Source organism: Oncorhynchus tshawytscha, linkage group LG16, assembly GCF_018296145.1.
Source record: "Oncorhynchus tshawytscha isolate Ot180627B linkage group LG16, Otsh_v2.0, whole genome shotgun sequence".
Lineage (NCBI taxonomy): Eukaryota > Metazoa > Chordata > Actinopteri > Salmoniformes > Salmonidae > Oncorhynchus > Oncorhynchus tshawytscha.
The window spans coordinates 57,533-77,402 of record NC_056444.1 but is presented as its reverse complement, the minus strand read 5'-3'; the positions used below and the strand labels follow the sequence as shown (position 1 = coordinate 77,402).

The 19,870-nt window shown below is 44.4% G+C and overlaps 1 protein-coding gene across 2 annotated transcripts; it reads right to left on the bottom strand.

Annotated features, from left to right (window-relative positions):
* Positions 1-1,447: 1,447 nt before the first annotated feature.
* Positions 1,448-19,480, bottom strand: gyg1b (glycogenin 1b). 2 transcript variants are annotated; one of them, XM_042298647.1, is made up of 7 exons: positions 19,325-19,480; positions 16,041-16,176; positions 14,121-14,295; positions 13,885-14,047; positions 5,684-5,810; positions 3,688-3,916; positions 1,448-1,943 (listed from the first exon to the last, which is right to left on the bottom strand). In XM_042298647.1, exons 1-7 carry the CDS (start codon positions 19,407-19,409, stop codon positions 1,758-1,760), a joined length of 1,101 nt encoding a protein of 366 aa, XP_042154581.1. In that variant the 5' UTR covers positions 19,410-19,480; the 3' UTR covers positions 1,448-1,757. The 2 variants fall into 2 exon arrangements, with proteins under 2 accessions (XP_042154581.1, XP_042154582.1); XM_042298648.1 differs by having other exon boundaries at positions 3,700-3,916.
* Between the last annotated feature and the right edge of the window lie 390 nt (positions 19,481-19,870).

The window sequence follows — 19,870 nt, the reverse complement described above, 5'->3', positions numbered from 1 at the left end:
ATATAGACTTGTTTATACTGTATTATTGACTGTATGTTTGTCTTACTCCATGTGTAACTCTGTGTCGTTGTATGTGTCGAACTGCTTTGCTTTATCTTGGCCAGGTCGCAATTGTAAATGAGAACTTGTTCAACTTGCCTACCTGGTTAAATAAAGGTGATCTGGTCTACCTGGTTAAATAAAAATCTGAATCACTGGTTACAAAACGTATTCTACCTGTTAAATAAAAATAAAAATACCTACAAAACTCTATGACACTATATCAGGCACAGCCTGACCTCTTATACACTATATCAGGCCCAGCCTGACCTCTTATACACTATATCAGGCCCAGCCTGACCTCTTATACACTATATCAGGCCCAGCCTTTGGATCTTTGGTTTTCCTAGATATGGCTACTATGTTGTGATTACTAAGCCCTATGGATTTGGATACTGCTTCATTCATAGACCTAGAAGTCTCTAGGTCTATGAATGAATGGCCAATAAGCCTTCACATGGGAATCCAATGGCTCAATAGTAACGAGGTACTCATATCCTGATTTCTAACACAGATCTAACAGAGCAGAGATATGGGATGTAATTGTGACAACGTAATGTATTCATGTCCTGTACCATTGAACCTTCCTGAATGAACCCTAGCACATTATTGTGCCAAATAAAAGACCAAGCACAACTTATTCTACCAGTAGTTGATTAAGCATGTGACAGGGGCTGTGGTACAGGCACCATGTGGTACCAAGAGTACAGATATGATCAAACACAAGCCCAAGAATGGAGCCTTCAGCTCAAAGAGAGAGTAACAGGTTCTCAAATCAAGCTTTGAGCTACCCTGGGCTCAGGCCAACTGAAGGCCCACCCTGGGCTCAGGCCAACTGAAGGCCCACCCTGGGCTCAGGCCAACTGAAGGCCCACCCTGGGCTCAGGCCAACTGAAGGCCCACCCTGGGCTCAACTGAAGGCCCACCCTGGGCTCACCCTGGGCAGGCCAACTGAAGGCCCACCCTGGGCTCAGGCCAACTGAAGGCCCACCCTGGGCTCAGGCCAACTGAAGGCCCACCCTGGGCTCAGGCCAACTGAAGGCCCACCCTTGGTGAAACAAGCCAGGGAAGAGCCACTTAGTTGCTGCAAAATGAATTGTAAACGATATAAAAACAAAGGCACCATCTTTCCACAAGTAGAGGAAGATATGTTAGTTTAGACATCCATTCAAGTGTGACTTCATATCCAACTGACTGCATGGTAACACACAGTCCCTGGTTGTGCGGTGTGGAGACTCCATTCACATAGGACAATACATTAAATGCTTTGTTAGTTTGAGGATTCAGAAGTATTGCCACCCCTGCATCTATGAAAGGTGTATTTGTGTCCAAAAAAATAAAGTATTAATCTTTAAAATGTGTCAGTGTCCCATGTAAGGCTTGTATGTTCATATATCTGACAAGGCCATATTTTATTGCATTTATTCTCTTCACAAATACAGCAATTTCAAAACATTTAAATCATGTGTCAAAATAATGGTGCTTCACAGTGTGGGCATCTTTACAGTATGTGACAGCCTAAACATACTACACAAGTATTGCATAGTGTATGTGCTCTGCCAACGATGTCAGAATGTTTCACATTGCTAAACAATGTGCTGTAATCCTTAGAGCTGGTGTGGGTAGTGGTTCACTAGAGAACCAACTATTGGTGAGATCCAGAGTTGGGGGGGGTCAACTAAATCAATCTGTCAAACTAAGTGATCCCTTGTAGACGTTTATTTGAGAAAAGCATCAAGCTTTTTCTGGATATTGTCAAACGAATCCATTCCCATGTAGTCCGCCTGGCCCTGCTCCCATTTCTGCTTGCGTTCCTCAGATGTCTCAGGTGGCACGTATGGCTCGGTGTGATGGGGCTCCTGGGACGTGCTGCTACACTGCGGGAGGAAACGCGTGCTGCTTCCCTGGAGAAGGAAACAAAACAATAACATCTAGAACGGAGATTTGATGAATTCAGGAAAAAGCTACAAAACGAAAAGCTACGGAGAAAACACCCGTTTCGCCGCAGTCAGTACAGCTACACAAGTGTACATATGAATGGCAGGTTTTACATATCAACTTCACGCCAAACCATCAAAACGATCTATACTGAACAAATATATAAACTCAACAGGCAACAAAGCCAAGATTTTACTGAGTTACTGGTCATTTAAAAGGAAATCAGTCAATTGAAACACATGAGGCACTAATCTATGGATTTCACAACTGGGAAAACAGATGCATCTGTTGGTCAGTATCTAGCATGACCAACAGATGCCTCATGCAGCACGAAACATCTCCTTCACAGAGTTGATCAGGCTGTTGATTGTGGCCTGTGGAATGTTGTCCCACTCCACTTCAATGGCTGTGCATTGCTGGATATTGGCAGGAACTGGAACACGCTGTCGTACACGTTGATCCAGAGCACCCCAAACATGCTCAATGGGTGACATGTCTAGTGAGTACGCAGGCCATCTTCAGCTTCCAGATATTGTGTACAGATCCTTGTGACGTGGGGCTATGTATTATCATGCTGAAACATGAGGTGATGGCAGCGGCTGAATGGCACAACAATGGGCCTCAAGATCTCGTCACGCATCTCTGAGCATTCAAATTGCCATCAATTAAACACAAGTGTGTTCATTGTCCATAGATTATGCCTGCCTGTACCATAGCCCCACCATGGGGCACTCTGTTCACCATGTTGACATTGGCAAACCGCTCGCCCACACCATACACGTTGTCTGCAGTTGAGGCCGGTTGGATGTAATTTGGACTGCCAAATTATCCTTTATGACCTCGTAGTTGGCTTACGGTAGATAAATTAATGGGGAATTGCTGCAGTAATCATACCAAATTGTACCCTCCCTCAACTTGAGACATCTGTGGCGTTGTGTAACAAAACTGCACATTTTAGAGTGACCTTCTGTCACCCAGCACAAGGTGCACTTGTGTAATGATCAGATCACAAATTAGCTTCTCTATATACACACACACACACAACACCTGTCAGGTAAATGGATTATCTTGGCAAAGGAGAAAATGCTCACCAACAGCGATGTAAACAAATTTGTGCACAAAATGAGAAATAAGCTTTTTGTGCATATGGAATATTTCTGGGATCTTTTATTTCAGCTAACTTAACATAGGACCAACACTTTAAATGTTGCGTTTATATTTTTGTTCAGTTCATATAGCCAGCGAACACACGCCTATAGTATTATAGGGCTAGACGCTAAGCCAGGTTTGTTGTAGAACAGATTGCCCACAAGAAGCAGCAATTATTAGTGACGAGCGACAAGGCGTTGTCTGATAAGGCAGCATCACAACCAACTAGTCTCCTTCAGCATACCTTCCATCAATCCCCCTTGTGACTATAGATCTGGGACCACAGCTCATGCCAGTGACCATGATGATTACAACTTTCTTTGACCGAGGATTGGAACTATCAGATGGACGAATGAGGGTTACACATCGCAACAGCCATCAGGACTGAAGTAACACTATTTCACAAATTGACTCATCGTAATTTATATCGTTTGGTATTAATTCAGGAGGTGCGATGAGACAATATTACTTTTACTTACTAACAAGAAGCATCCAAGTAACCACTTAATTTAAATTGTTCCAGCTGTTGATACATTCTGTAGAGGAAGAAAAGGCTAATACTTCTAGACTGACTTCCACACAGCCAGAGTGGAAGGGCTGGTCTCCATATCCCTCAGTCATCATGGGCACCACAGAAGAAGCGTAGAGGAACCACCAGTCCAGGAGGAAGCTGGGGTGTGTGGAGGTCTCCTGCATGTCCCCGCTGACCTTCTTGGTCTTGGGGTCGTACGTGTAGCTCCACGGCTTGGTCTGACCCAGGAAGTGGACCACCTTGGCGTTGGCACCGTATCTGGAACAGAATGCATGTTAATTTACTTCAAATTTATTTTATAAAGCCCCGGTCAACTGCCCGGCACCCTCCACAGCCCCCACCATTTCTCCTTTACCCAAATCCAGATAGCCGATGTTCTGAAAGCTGCAAAATCTGGACCCCTACAAATCATGCTCATGCTGCCAAACATACCCTCGTAAAACTGACCATCCTACCGATCCTCGACTTCAGTGATGTCATCTATAAAATAGCCTCCAGCACTCTACTCAAACTGGATGCAGTCTATCACAGTGCCATCCGTTTTGTCACCAAAGCCCCACACACTACCCACCATTGTGACCTGTACGCTCTCGTTGGTTGGCCCTCGCTTCATACTTGTCGCCAAACCCACTGGCTACGGGTTATCTACAAGTCTCTGCTAGGTAAAGCCCCGCCTTCTCAGCTCACTGGTCACCATAGCAGCACCCACTCATAGCAAGCTCTCCAGCAGATATATATCACTGGTCACCCCCAAAGCCAATTACTCCTTTGGTCATCTTTCCTTCCAGTTCTCTGCTGCCCATGACTGGAATGAATTGCAAAAATCTCTGAAGCTGGAGACTCACATCTCCCTCACTAGCTTTAAGCACCAGTTGTCAGAGCAGCTCACAGATCACTGCACCTGTACTTAGCCTCTCTGTAAACAGCCCATCTACCTACCTCATCCCCATACTGGCATTTATTTATTTTGCTCCTTTGCAGCCCAGTATCTCTACCTGCACATTCATCTTCTGCACATCTACCATTCCAGTGTTTAATTATTATATTGTAATTACTTCGCCACCATGGCCTATTTATTTCCTTAACTTACGTCATTTGCACTCACTGTATATAGACTTTTTGTTTTCTTTTGTTCTACTGTATTATTGACTGTTTTGTTTATTCCATGTGTAACTCTGTTGTTGTATGTGTCGAATTGCTACGCTTTATCTTGGCCAGGGCGCAGTTGCAAATGACAACTTGTTCTCAACTAGCCTACCTGGTTAAATAAAGGTGAAATAAATAACAAACACCTGAGATACATTGATGAAATGTCTGATTTTGCCAGAGTAAAAATAAATGCCAGAGAGAGGGGGGTGGTGGGGGGAGAGAATGAAGGGCAAGAGAGAAAGGAGAGGGAGAGATTTGTCACTGACCAGCAGAGGTCCTGTCTACAAGCATAAAGGTCTTTAAATAAATAGCTTTATTTTGGCCTCAGCTGTGAAGCGTCTGATATCTAACCCAACAAGGCCTTGGGCCCTACTGGGAGAAACCTTTACACGTTATGCTGCTGCTCCGTAAACGCTCCCATCACTGGTAACCTGATGCCATGAGCACACTGTCATGTGACCGTATCACCTTACGCCTCCCGTTCGCACAGCCCACAAACCTTTCCCTGCTAGGGATTTTACAGGTAGTCTACTACTGAGTCACTGCTGATCTTCCCACCTACCGTTAGGCAAGGAGGGCGTTGTAGAAAACCTCAAATATTAACTTGAGGTAGCTATGTTTGTTGTTCAGCTGAATGGTTTATCAATGTAAGAAATAGAGGTCTATTCAGATAGTCGTTACTGCCTAAACCAGCAACTAGAGCTACACAGTTCTATCATATGAGTACTGAAAGGGAGGAGTAGACTGAGTACTGACTGTTTGAATGCTGGAAGGTAAGTGTAGATTGAGTACTTACTGTTTGAATGCTGGAAGGTAAGTGTAGATTGAGTACTGACTGTTTGAATGCTGGAAGGTAAGTGTAGATTGAGTACTGACTGTTTGAATGCTGGAAGGTAAGTGTAGATTGCTATGCTGCTGAGGTTGTAGATGAAGGGGAGGTGTTTTGATATATCTGCTGTTGCCCAGTTACTGAAGAAGCCATTCAAGACCCCCTGATCTCCACCTAGAGACAGAAGAAAAACATCTGTTAGCACTTACACAACAGGAAGCACAAAATATTTTGCCCCAACATAAATGGTTGACTGGTTCAAAACACCAGGAAGCAGAGGCTGGTTCAAGACTTACTCCATCTAAAAGTACTTCTAGTATCATCATGAGCTTTGTACCCTGTCCAGGATGACCAGACAGTGAGACTAACAAGAAGCCCACCGCAGAAAGACCAACGTTATTTTATAAACAGATGCTGTGAAACAAACTCATTCTGTTAATATCCTCTGCACCCAAGCCACAACCTCAGAGACTATAAAACAGGTGGACAGAGACGTCGCTGATCGCTACTTTCAGGAAGAATTTACTTCCTATGATGTGGTTGTCTCGCCTAGATACCTTGAGATGCACTAAGTCACTCTGCTAAATGACGGAATGTGAAAAGGTTGTCTAAATAATAGACTTCAGAGAGAAGCATCTGTACCGATGTATGGCTCAGCTGGCTGTCATTCAGCCATCTATCCAACTGATTCACCTCTGACCCCTAAAGCCATTTGACCTCCTGCCAACGCCACCACAGGCTCCTAGTCAGGTGACTGCTCAGATCAGTCCTGACAGTAAAACTGGATGTACACAAAGTCACTCTGTTTACATAAGATGGTCTGAATAGAAGGTACCCTCAGAAAGTATTCATACCCCTTGACCTTATTCTATGTTGTTACAGCCCGAACTCAAAATGGATTACATTTTTCCCCTCACTCAACTACACACCTGAGATTCACACCCGAGATGACAGCTGTGAGTCTTCCTGGGTATGTCTAAGAGCTTTCCACAACTGCATTGTGCAACATATGTAGATTACCCTTTTCAAATGGTTATTGATCATCGCTAGACAACAATTTCAGGTCTCGCCATTCTGCAGATTTAAGTAGTTAAGGTAAAACATGGAACATTCACAGTCTTCTCAATAAGCAACTCGTGTAGATTTGGCCTTGTGTTTTAGGTTATTGTCCAGCTGAAAGGTGAATTCATCTCCCAGTGTCTGGTTGAAAGCAGAATGAACCAGGTTTTCCTTAAGGATGTTGCCTGTGCTGAGCTCTATTCGGTTTATTTTTTTCCCTCCTGAAAAACTCTGGTCCTTAACAATGACAAGCACATCCATAAGATGCAGCCACCACTACACTTGAAAACATGGAGTGGTACTCAGTTAAGTGTAATATTGGGTTTGCCCCAAACATACAGTTGAAGACTGAATACAATGTTTTGAATCTTTTTTTTTGTAATAATGTTCAAAAAAACAATTCCACTGACATTATGGGATGTAGGGCAGTGGCAAAACAGTTACCTGAATCCATTTGAAAAAAATCATGCTTTAAAACGTGGAAAAAGTCAAGGGGTGTGAATACTTTCTGAAGGCCCAGCACCCACAATGCCCTTTACACAGACTGCGGTGTAGGATATTTCTGGACGGTTGGATGGGGGTGGTGGCAGCAAACACAGCACCCCTCTCTCTCCTAACAGCCATGCATTTGTTACGTCAGAAAATAGCACAAAGTGACCTAATAGGTGGATCTTCCATTTAAAGCCAATATCTGGAATCCATTTCAGATCTGATACTTTGTACAGGTCTCCAGGTCATGAAAAGCTGAGCTACAGCCAGAAAGCCTCAAATACTATTCCCTCCAGAAAAGGTATAAATCCCTCTTCTCTTAACTCCTCAACAGTAGTCAGCTCCAGCCGACCACCGCACAGCACCAGCCGACCACAGGTTGACAGCTAGTCATTCAAGGGTTTCTTTATTTTACTATTTTCTACATTGTCGAATAATAGTGAAGACATCAAAATGATTAAATAAGTGTTAAACCACGCCAGCCCAGGGCCAGACGCAACCACGCCAGCCCAGGGCCAGACGCAACCACGCCAGCCCAGGGCCAGACGCAACCACGCCAGCCCAGGGCCAGACGCAACCACGCCAGCCCAGGGCCAGACGCAACCACGCCAGCCCAGGGCCAGACGCAACCACGCCAGCCCAGGGCCAGACGCAACCACGCCAGCCCAGGGCGTCTGGTCCTAGTTTATTTTCTCTATTCTAGTTAACCAATAGCTACCCCTGCATTCAGCCTTTCTTGCACCAGCTCTTTACATACACTGCTGTTACGGTTTATCATCTGGTCTCACTTTATCCCTTTTCTCTGCATTGTTGGGAAGGGCCTGTAAGTTATCATTTCACTGCTAGTCTACACCGGTTGTTTCCAAAGCCTGTGACAAATAACACTGGCTTTGATATCCAGTCACTATGCATCAGCCATCGAGAGATATAAATAGCAAAATGTCTGAGCTGACAGAGTGTCTATCGCTATATGATAAAGTCACTATACAGTCAGTCACTTTCCACAGATGTATTTATAGAAAATGGTCTGGGCAGCCTGGCAGTGTGGCTATCACAGTGCCAGCATGTAGTGTGTAATCACACAATGTACAGAACATCACGAAGGAGACCCCTGTATTCCTCTGGTAGTTAAACGTCATGGTGTGAGTGGATTTCTGTTTGGATTAAACTGTTTCCGTTGAAAAACATTGCCACAGATGAAGAGTTTTGCAAAGGAATCTGACTAATGAACACCCCAGGTGTTTGTCAAACATTTTAAACCGACATTCAACGCCACACTACAGGCCGAGGCCGACATTCAACGCCACACTACAGGCCGAGGCCGACATTCAACGCCACACTACAGGCCGAGGCCGACATTCAACGCCACACTACAGGCCGAGGCCGACATTCAACGCCACACTACAGACCGAGGCCGACATTCAACGCCACACTACAGGCCGAGGCCGACATTCCGCCACACTATAGACCGAGCAAGTCTTTAAATGACACACCAACAGCTGAGTAACCTTCTCAGAAGAGGCTCACATTCCTAGAGATGACAAACACACGTAAAAGGTATGAAAGAGGTCATTGAGTAATCTACACCCAAGGTTTCACAATCCACCAGTCAAATTACGACATGGAGAAAATGTATCTTGTGCTGGAGGTTGAGGACAAACTAGCCACATGTTAGAGTGGTCTATCTACTGTACACACAGCGTGAGCAGGAGGACCTTTAAACTGGAGACTGTAGGCTGTGTTCAACATCGTAGCGCTGTGTCTGCAGTCTAAACCACTTGTTTCTACAGTTTATTATAAACAGAGGGGCTGAAGTACTATCCGTCTATTGTCAGCCCAACCCCAGGCCGGCCAGATACCCCCCTTGAGGCTTCACTCCAGCAGAGAGGTTCCAGAAAGTTAATGAGCCCAAGAATCTTCATTTAGAGGGGCTGAGCAGAAGCCAGCAGGAATGCAGCTCTAACCCTGGGGGCACTGCCAGTGTACCTTGGCAGCAGATGATACTGAACCACAGGTCCAGCTACTGCCTCACTGCCACCTGGACAGCATGCAGTAATAAAGGGGAAATTGTATTGAGGCGCCCCCGGACCAAGACCTGAAGTCTGATCTCTCCTGAAACATTTCATCACTCCGATCTGCCATTGCCCAATAGTTGGTTAGCCAGCGCTACACAGCCACGCCAAAAATGACTGGCACAATAATGGCCTGACTGTTTTCCAGTTGTAGTGGAGAGCAGGAGCATAAATGTTAAAAGGTCAGAGAAGTGCAAGTCACAGCGAACCATTTAGCATACCGCAGCTCTAGCCAGTTAGCATACCGCAGCTCTAGCCAGTTAGCATACCGCAGCTCTAGCCAGTTAGCATACCGCAGCTCTAGCCAGTTAGCATACCGCAGCTCTAGCCAGTTAGCATACCGCAGCTCTAGCCAGTTAGCATACCGCAGCTCTAGCCAGTTAGCATACCGCAGCTCTAGCCAGTTAGCATACCGCTAACCCATTAATGTGTTTAAGTCAACAGCACAGGGAATCCAGGCGGTCTAGAATATTTGCAGAGGATCAAGTCTGTTTGGAAAATTGTTAACAAATCGTTCAAATTAAATAAGATGGACAGGTGCCTCCAACAAGCTAGTGTGGGCTATGGAGAGACTGCGTTCTTGGATGATAAGTGATCGTAGTTTGTTTTGTCCCAAGTTCCTTGTGTCATACCAGCCCTGACAGGCAAGCCGAGATGGCGGCTGAGCCCGTTGTACCTCTGAAGTGTATATTAACCGTTATAGGCTGAGCGAGTAGTCAAAGCTACTACAACTTTCTACCATCACCTCGACCAAATACTAAAGATTGCTGTGACTCACAGGTGACAAAAGACCATGTTAGAGGGAGAAAGGCAGGGAACTTGTTCTGCCAAATATTAAAAAGATACAAATTGACTGAAAAGGATTGGCATAAATGTAAAAATATACCAGTTTCATTTGAAGAAAACGTGTTGCCGGCTGCCCCATACAGGTTGCAAAATAAAACAATGGGAAGAGATGTGCCAATTCCACAGCACATGGTTTATAAACTGATACATAAAACTACTTGATTTGGTTTTACTTTAACTTATGCAAACCTATTTCCACCATCAGAATGAGAGAGATCTCAATCGCATCTCGGTCTCTTCACAGCAAAATCTACAATCACTAGATGATCTATTCTGGTATAGTAGTATGTAGCTTGTTTCTGGTCACCCGCAGACTAGGCGTGTGCCCGCAGACTAGGCGTGTGCCCGCAGACTAGGCGTGTGCCCGCAGACTAGGCGTGTGCCCGCAGACTAGGCGTGTGCCCGCAGACTAGGCGTGTGCCCGCAGACTAGGCGTGTGCCCGCAGACTAGGCGTGTGCCCGCAGACTAGGCGTGTGCCCGCAGACTAGGCGTGTGCCCGCAGACTAGGCGTGTGCCCGCAGACTAGGCGTGTGCCCGCAGACTAGGCGTGTGCCCGCAGACTAGGCGTGTGCCCGCAGACTAGGCGTGTGCCCGCAGACTAGGCGTGTGCCCGCAGACTAGGCGTGTGCCCGCAGACTAGGCGTGTGCCCGCAGACTAGGCAGTAGGCGTGTGCCCGCAGACTAGGCGTGTGCCCGCAGACTAGGCGTGTGCCCGCAGACTAGGCGTGTGCCCGCAGGCTAGGCGTGTGCCCGCAGACTAGGCGTGTGCCCGCAGACTAGGCGTGTGCCCGCAGACTAGGCGTGTGTGCCCGCAGACTAGGCGTGTGCCCGCAGACTAGGCGTGTGCCCGCAGACTAGGCGTGTGCCCGCAGACTAGGCGTGTGCCCGCAGACTAGGCGTGTGCCCGCAGACTAGGCGTGTGCCCGCAGACTAGGCGTGTGCCCGCAGACTAGGCGTGTGCCCGCAGACTAGGCGTGTGCCCGCAGACTAGGCGTGTGCCCGCAGACTAGGCGTGTGCCCGCAGACTAGGCGTGTGCCCGCAGACTAGGCGTGTGCCCGTCCCCTGAAGAGTGAGGGTGGTAGATGGGTAAAAACCCAAAAAATACCAAACCCTAATTTGATGGTACCACAGCTTTTATCTTAAAGAGTGGTCTGATTGTGTTACCGTTGGATTCCTACAGCTCATTAATACATTCTCATCTACAGGTTTTGGTCTGGCTACCAACTGTTGTATCAGAGGACTGAAGTTTGGATTATTTTAAGTCTAAGTGTAGAGATTTTAGGAAGCAACAAATCAAGGAGTTTCATTTTTCTTCTGCTCTTGGTGTTAAGAAACATTCCCCTGAACCCAGGCCCAATGGTTGTGGAACTTCTGACTCCAAAATGTAACCTAGATCAGGGTTGGGACTGACATTAACATGAGTCGGATGTGTAAGTTGTACAAGACAAAAGACTGGGTTCATAGTCTTAGTTCTGTCCGCAACCGGACAAACAAATATTTTATAAATCAGTCTATAGGCTCGATGTGACCAAGTGAATAAGGGAGAGGTAGTCATTTATATTAAAGACAGATGCCTAGTTACATTTTTTTTATGTAACTAGGCAAGTCAATTAACAAATTTATATTGACGGCCTACCCCGTACGACACTGGGCCAATTGTGCGCCGCCCTATGGGACTCCCAATCACGGCCGGTTGTGATAGAGCCTGGAATCGAACTAGGGTCTGTAGTGACACCTCTAGCACTGAACTGCAGTGCTTAGACCTCTGCGCCACTCGGCAGCAGGTAGCCTACTGGTTAGAGCGTTGGGCCAGTAACCAAAAAGTTGCTAGATCGAATCCCTGACAAGGTAAAAAAAAAAAAATCTGTTCTGCCCCTGAACAAGGCAGTTAACCCACTGTTCCTAGGCCATCAATGTAAATAAGAATTTAACCGACTTGCCTACTTAAAGGTTAAATTACATTTAATGAATTAAGGTCTTCATCTAAACCAAAGCAGTTTTTAGAACTGAAACTGCAGTTACCAAAAGCTAATGAACTTAGATTGAATAGGATGCTATAGGCCACCTGCAAAAATACAACCCCTTGATTCACTGACTACAGTTCTGTGTGGTTGGGGGGAAAAAAATGCTATGATGCCTATGGGCAATTTATACTGGGACTTGTTATCATAACTCAGAGGCCATACGAGGACTGATTGTACAGGCTTCTACTCAATTGATAGATGCAGTCAAAAGGCCCAAACAAAGACATCTCCAAGTCAACACTTCAAGTTATTCTAACAATCCACATAATGTTCAGCCATTGGTTGTTTCCATAATGGTTTAAGCAATCTTTGAAGTTGCCCTAAAGTTTCCATCGGTTCATAGTCACAGAATTTGAAGCAGTTCTGTCAGACTTCACACATGCGACAGATAGGATTGCATTTAACGCATTCTCATGTTTTCTCCAGAAATAAGAGCATCTTGTTCATACGGATCTAGCTTCTATGACAAATCTACCAAGAGAAATCTCAATAACCGCACAAAATTATGGAAAACCATTAAGTTGATGAATGTTAAAATGAACTCCTCTCGTCTTCTGCTGAAATTGACCTCAGATATGTGACCAGAATAAACTGCTTGACATGTTTAATGAGCATTTTGCTAAAGCTGGGCTTTCATTTGATAATGAACGCCATCATAACATATGCAAATGAGGCTCTGCATGCCGCTAGACAGCCGACAGCTGAGAGCCGAGAACAAGCTCAGGAGTTGAAGGCACTCTTATCTATTGATATTAAGTGTCCGGCCTGGACCAATTTAACCCTTATTTTGAAAATATACATCTTTGCTGCCCATCACTCATATTCAATCTTACATTGGCAAGTAATAAGATTCCAAACATCTGGAACGCAGCCTACTTCAGCCCTTTAAATAAGGGTGGAGATACGTGCCAGTTGGATAACTATCATCAGATAGCCAAACTGTGCACTTAAATTTTATCGACTTATCGAAAAGCCTTGAACACTTGACCCCGCTGGTCCAATGCTTTTTACAGTATATAAATGACAGTGAAGACTGGACTCTGTATGCTAATGACAATTATTTATTTTAGGGTATCTAATATTGAGAAGGCTTTTCAGTATTTACAGTTGGCTTTTGAAAATTGTGGATATATTGAATCTACATCTCAAGACATCAGTCAGAAAGTTAGCTTGGTCACAAATGGGTCTTCCAAATGGACAATGACCCCAAGCATACCTCCAAAGTTGTGGCGAAATGTCTTAAGGACAACAAAGTCAAGCCATGACCTCAATCCTATAGAAAATGTGGGCAGAACTGAAAAAGTGTGTGCGAGCAAGGAGGCCTACAAACCTGACCCAGTTACACCAGCTCTGTCAGGAGGAACGGGCCAAATTCACCCCTTATTGTGGGAAGGTTGGACCATGGACCATGTCCAATATGCTGAAACACTAGTCCAATATGCTGCATGACCTACCAGCAGACCATGGAAACACTAGTCCAATATGCTGCATGACCTACCAGCAGACCATGGAAACACTAGTCCAATATGCTGCATGACCTACCAGCAGACCATGGAAACACTACAATATGCTGCATGACCTACCAGCAGACCATGGAAACACTACTCCGATAGACCTAAATTTGTACAAAAGCGCCAATGGTTAGCTCTATGTAAGGAGTACAAGAGGTAGCATCAAAATACAGAAGTCATGGGATGGGAAATGGACGCTACATTTCTTAACAAAACAAAAGGAAACATTACAAACTAACACGTACCATCGAAGCTGCCATGTTCTGCGCAGTACTGGAGCAGTTTGCTGTACGTCTCGTTGGAGGGTCGGAACACGAACACGCCGGAGTTGAAACAGTCTGGCCAGCCGGGATCCGGGGCCGCAGACAGCTCCTCTCTGTCAAACAACTCATCTATGTTCTGTACCACCTGCAACAAACACATACAGGTGAACTATACCGTACCAGGGGGAGTGTGCACAAATCAACACCAACTGTCTCACCAGTGTGTCTGCATCCATGAAGACACATTTGGAGTAGTGTGTAAGGGTCCAGCAGTGTAGCTTGGTGAAGGTGACTCCCAGGTCAGGTCTCTTCATCAGGTCCAGATGAGCTGCGTCTCCGCTGTCCAACACATCCACCAACAGTACCTCGTCAAAGATCTTGAGAAGCACTCCCCTGGTGGAGGTGGAGGAAGCAGAGAGCAGAGACGTCATGACGTACCGTCAACATGGTGTACAGTGGAAAGCATTCTGAATAACTGCAGTGGTGATGAGTCAGGGGCATAGGGCGGGGGCCAGGAAACACCATGCCAAACTTGTAGGGCAGGGGTATTCAACTCCTACACAATGATCCGGACAAGACAATCAGCTGTAAAACCCGAACTGTGTGAGCTACAAATGTCACCAATACGGAGAAACTCACGAACATAACCGTGCCAGTTGGTTGGCTCTACGACATCCACAAGTTTAGGGCAGTCATCTGAACACTGTCGTGGACGTCCTCGTTTCTTACAAAACCAACTGTCCAGATCGAACAGTTGGAGCTACAATATCGAAAAGGGAGCCTAGCGAACACTAAGGTGTCAGTTGTTCTGCTCTACGAAGCACACACTTCATGGGAGTCATCTGACACCAACACAGTACCGGGTTTGTAAAAATTGCAGAAAGTGCATTGGGTGAAATGTGCCAAAAATAACACTAGACATGCATTTTCTCACATTGTCAGATATAGGACAGACTTCAAATCCTTGTTCCTTATGACTTTTCTTTACTTAGTTGACATGTGTCATTCAAAGCATTATGGGCTATAGCAGTAAAGGCCAAACGCAATATTTCATAAAATAATTGATAGATATACCAATATGGGGTCCTAAAATTAAAATTAGATTTTACGGCCATCAAACTCCATTTGTTAGCTTAGTAGGTATTGCAATCTATGGGCATAGACCTATACGGGTTATTAAGGGAAATGTAACTGGGAAGTGACAGGTTCTTACATATATGGTCAGAGAGTTAAACTCACACGTCCTCTGCTGGCATTTTCTAAACAATGAATATTATTGTATACTACCCTCAAAGTACATTTGTTTCAAAACTCTTAAGTCCTACAAAAATATTCTTAGAACTGTTTACAAATGGTCAAATATTGGAATAAGATTTTACAAAATATATCACCAATTACTTTCCCAAAAAATACAAAATAAAATATTTTTCCTTACGATAGGGGAAAAAAGCTATTTTCCCATTACAAACTTTAATCTGGAATTTTCTACCATTTTGAGCCACTCAAGCCTTTCCCCTATCCAGCCATGCCATTCTCTAGCCTACTGCTGCAGGTACCAGCCAAAACAAAGGAAACAAAGCACCTTAACAGGGCATTGGGCCACCATGAGCCGCCAGAACAGTTTCCATGCCCGTTGGCACAGTTTCCATGCCCGTTGGCACAGTTTCCATGCCCGTTGGCACAGTTTCCATGCCCGTTGGCACAGTTTCCATGCCCGTTGGCACAGTTTCCATGCCCGTTGGCACAGTTTCCATGCCCGTTGGCACAGTTTCCATGCCCGTTGGCACAGTTTCCATGCCCGTTGGCACAGTTTCAACAGTTGTATGGAACTTCCTGTGTGGAAGCTCCTGCAACATACTTTGTATCCTTCATTTACTGGCGTTTCCTTATTTTAGGCAGTTACCTGTAGAATGGACGGAGGGGCATCGCACTGAATATTACACTGCCATTCCTTCATCCGCAATGTCATGTGCACAACATCTGAGGAACTGCATCACTACATTGAACGCTTTTCTGAAAAGACGTATTTGGGTGTCCCAACAAGGATGATGAAATTAATCAGTGGTTGGAGTAAATTCTTCAACAAGTGAAACCATATAGATTTGGTTGTAAAACATTGTCCTTTAAGAGATTCTTACTTGCAAGGATCAGAGACGTGGGGGCCGATCATCACCACTAGCTTCCTGGTTGTCTGGTGGTTCCTCAGGGACTTTCCCAGGACCATGGCTCCCCTGGCATAGTTGTCATTGGTGGCCAATGTCACAAAAGCCTGGTCTAGATGGGGGGAATAACTTGTTAATACAAATTTAGGAATAACATTTGCATTAGGTTCAAAAGGTGTGAATCCTACTCTTAAAACCTTCCCCCAAAAATACTTTGTAAGGACACTAATTTTTTATAAATTTTTAAACAGGGTGTCACATTGAGATTAAAAATCTATTTTACAAGAGAGCCCTGTACACATTACAATAAAAACAGATTAACACACATAACAATATCATTCAGCACAATAAAATGTTATAAAAGCAATCCCATTTAACTACAGAGGTCCTCAATCAATAATGTCAACTGCCTGAGGGGCACCAGCACATTTAACTGCAGTGAACTCTGCAGATTGATCCACAAAATAGGAGAAAAACTAAAGATTTCCCCAAATCTGTGGAGACTGGAGGAATCTCTTGTGTCATCGATTATTGTGAACAGATAACTTATGATTCTTATCCTAGTTAATGTTACATAGAGGGAGTTTGTCAGTTCGTTTTGTAAATAATAGGGAATGCAGCTCTTAAAAACAGAGGTCCTTCCCACATGTTTATACAGACTACAAGGAGTCCTAAAATTGTCCCGTGATGAAACGTAATGGAAGACATCCAAGGGGTTTAAAACAGGTTGTGCCGCATGTAAACAATATCACCAACATCCAACACAGGGAGAAGTTTGAATAATCTCTTATTTTTAATACTAGGGATTGATTTATTTCTATAACAAAAACACCCAGATTTTCTATATATTCCTTACAAAGGACAATTTATCAATCCAGACACCCAGGTACTTATACTGAGAAACTTCACTGCTTGACATGCATGATGAAATCCTGGTTGAGAATGAACAAATGAACGAAAAAAGCAAGTGAGTGAACTAAATAGGTTTTGATTATGTTTTACTGGTTATGGGGACATGGGGAAATGCCAACAAAATAATTTTTGGGTGCGTGTTGCAACTATTTGGCTGTATTAGAATGCTTAAAAGGCAGCTAAAATGTTAAATATCGGTATCAGGTTTTTTGACATGGAAAAATACCGGATATCGGTCAAAACTCATATCAGTGCATCAAACTAACAACTCAAATTGTATTTGTCACAAGCACTGAATACAACAGGTGTAGACCTTATCGTGAAATGCTTACTTACGAGCCCTTAATCAACAATGCAGTTGAAGAAATAGAGTTAAGAAAATATTGACTAAATTAAAGTAAAAGGTTGTGAGGGAGTGATGTCCAATGGTCTGTGGCAGTTAACAGTTTTGACACCAATGTCTGAATGCCAGACAGAATGGCCAAGGTCTTGACGTCTACTTTGGCATGCTGTGCCAGATAGGAAAATCTATAAAACTGCCCATAGACTCACGTCTCAACAATGAAATTATTGTAAGCTAACAAAGGGCAAATAGATTCATGTAATTATAATGCCAAATGTAGAAACTGGCAGTTAATATTAGCAGGCCTGGCTGGTCAGTTAAACAATCCCCTGGTATAGTAAACACTACACTTGGTTTTGGGGGCCAACTGGATAACAGCCTGGTAAAAAGAAACCACTGGATACAAAACCTCAAATTGTGTTGATGCCAAACCAGGTAGAGCTGAAGTGAAATTATGTATTTCCAACTGTACCTCCCTCCCACCCCATATTGCCATTGGTCCCAAGAAAACAGCTGATGTTATATTAGAAGCAAGAAACACCAAATCAATCTGCCACCCAAAAAAAACAGTCAACAGAAGGCTGTTCTACTGGATCTCTGCTACTCTTACTGGTAAAATGCACTATGATAAGCACAGAAAGACATGCTGTTGGCCTTCAGGCCTCAACCCACTGACTATATGAAGATCTAGAAAGTGCTGCTATCACAAAGGAAGATGACCATGGGATGACACCTTTTGTAAGTCATGGGGACACAATGTCAGGTTTCACTACTACATTGGTCAGGTACATATATAACTGTAATTTTAGTGTGCACCTTGTGTTGATTAAAGGTAGGCCTATAAAGGCTTAATATAATAAAACATGGCGAGAAGGCTGTGTAGGCTTAGAGGACATGCAGTTTCACTTGGAACAGTAATTCAATAAACAAGTAGTAGCATACGTCTAGCTGGCTACAGCAATGCAGGTACAGTGCCATTTAACCTAACACTAGATCTGCACTGTAGTCTATGATTGATGCCTTCGTGGACCGGCTCAGCCATCTCAGGCTGCAAAGGCATCATTTTTCTCCTTAACTATATTTAATGACAGGCCGTCAAATAGATAAATGATACCACTTTATTGGTCAAGTGTGCAGGCGGTCCAACAAAAAGATGTCTTCTGCTTTTCACCAAACACCTCTAAAAACAGGTTTTGGAGAGGTGCGGGGGGCTGCCACAGGGCGCCTGGGGTGCTGTGCCTTGCTTAAGGGCACAACGGCAGGAATCTACGATTTGATTCTAGAAACCCTCAAAATGAAGGCCAGAATTGACGCGTTGCACTAAGCCCAAAACTTGTGGTTTTCGATAATATATATTTTTTAGGTTACTGTAACAAGCTTTAACGGTGGGCTCGTTTTTTCCACCAGTTCCCAGTTGTATTTAAGTCTAAACGCAGGATGAGAGAGGGACCCTTTGAGTAAGAAAATGATTCATTTGCAGCCTGAATGGACGTTGTTGAACCGGTCCACACCAGTATTAACGGCTGGGTACATCAGTGCCAGACAGGGACCGCTCAGTCGGTGCTGTCGGCTGTTTAGGGTACGTGTGAATATGGGGTTACAACTAGGGAGAGACTGAGCAACAGCGAAACTCATTGACCCAACCGTTATCCACACAGCCGAGAAACGTATCGATACGGCTCTATTAAGAAAGTCCATGTTGCAAAACACGCGTTGATGGAAAGCGGAAAAGAGACTAAATAACGACTCAGCCGGTTTCCACATGCTGGTTGTGTCACGGATCGACAAAACCAAAATAACGGCAACAAACCAAGCTGTACATTTCTCAACGTGCCGGCCATCCCATCATTTATATACGACGGACATTGCTGCAACTCCACAGTAACTTTTTTAGCCTCTGACAGTGGGAACAATCACGACAAGTTACTTAGTTTCCACCGTGTCTGCCACAGCCAAACTTCCATCACGTCATCCAAGGATTACATTGTAACAAACCGTCACGTACCTTTTGACATATTGCTGGTAGAAGTTGCAGATCCTCTGTAGATTAGACACAGCACCTTCGTTAGGAAAGGACAAGCATACGACATGGAGGTGAATTTATAGACGCATGTAGACAGTGGGTCACGTGACAGGGTCTTGGCGCACACCCACTCCTGCACTATCTATGGAAGGGTTCCGCAACTGGCGGCCCGCGGATCACAATCTGGCACACAGGGGATTTTATTTCATCCCAGAGGTTGCTGAGCAAAAGAAAAACAATTATTGTTGGACACAAAAGACTAAAAAAAAACAGCAAATCAGCTCCAAGTCATTAACATTTAGTAAATCTGTTCCAAAGTATTCTCGGGCATGATAGAGAGACATAGTGACCGTATACAAACATAAGCAAGGTTTAATATGATTATGTTTTAGTCAAATATAATATATGTTTGAGCTTCTTGCAGTCAATTTGCAGTCTACAAATGATTTGTAATTATGTTCCGGTCCCATGACCGTCCGCTCAAGAAAAAATCTGCCCGCATCTGAATCTAGTTGATGATCCCTGATC

Excerpts from the sequence above, each read along its gene's own strand:
- gyg1b (XM_042298647.1), bottom strand. The coding sequence starts at position 19,409 with ATGTCGTATGCTTGTCCTTTCCTAACGAAGGTGCTGTGTCTAATCTAC. Across the intron at positions 14,296-16,040 it reads CACGTCTCTGATCCTTGCAA|GGGAGTGCTTCTCAAGATCT; the intron begins GTAAGAATCTCT and ends CACCTCCACCAG. Across the intron at positions 14,048-14,120 it reads TCATGGATGCAGACACACTG|GTGGTACAGAACATAGATGA; the intron begins GTGAGACAGTTG and ends TGTTTGTTGCAG.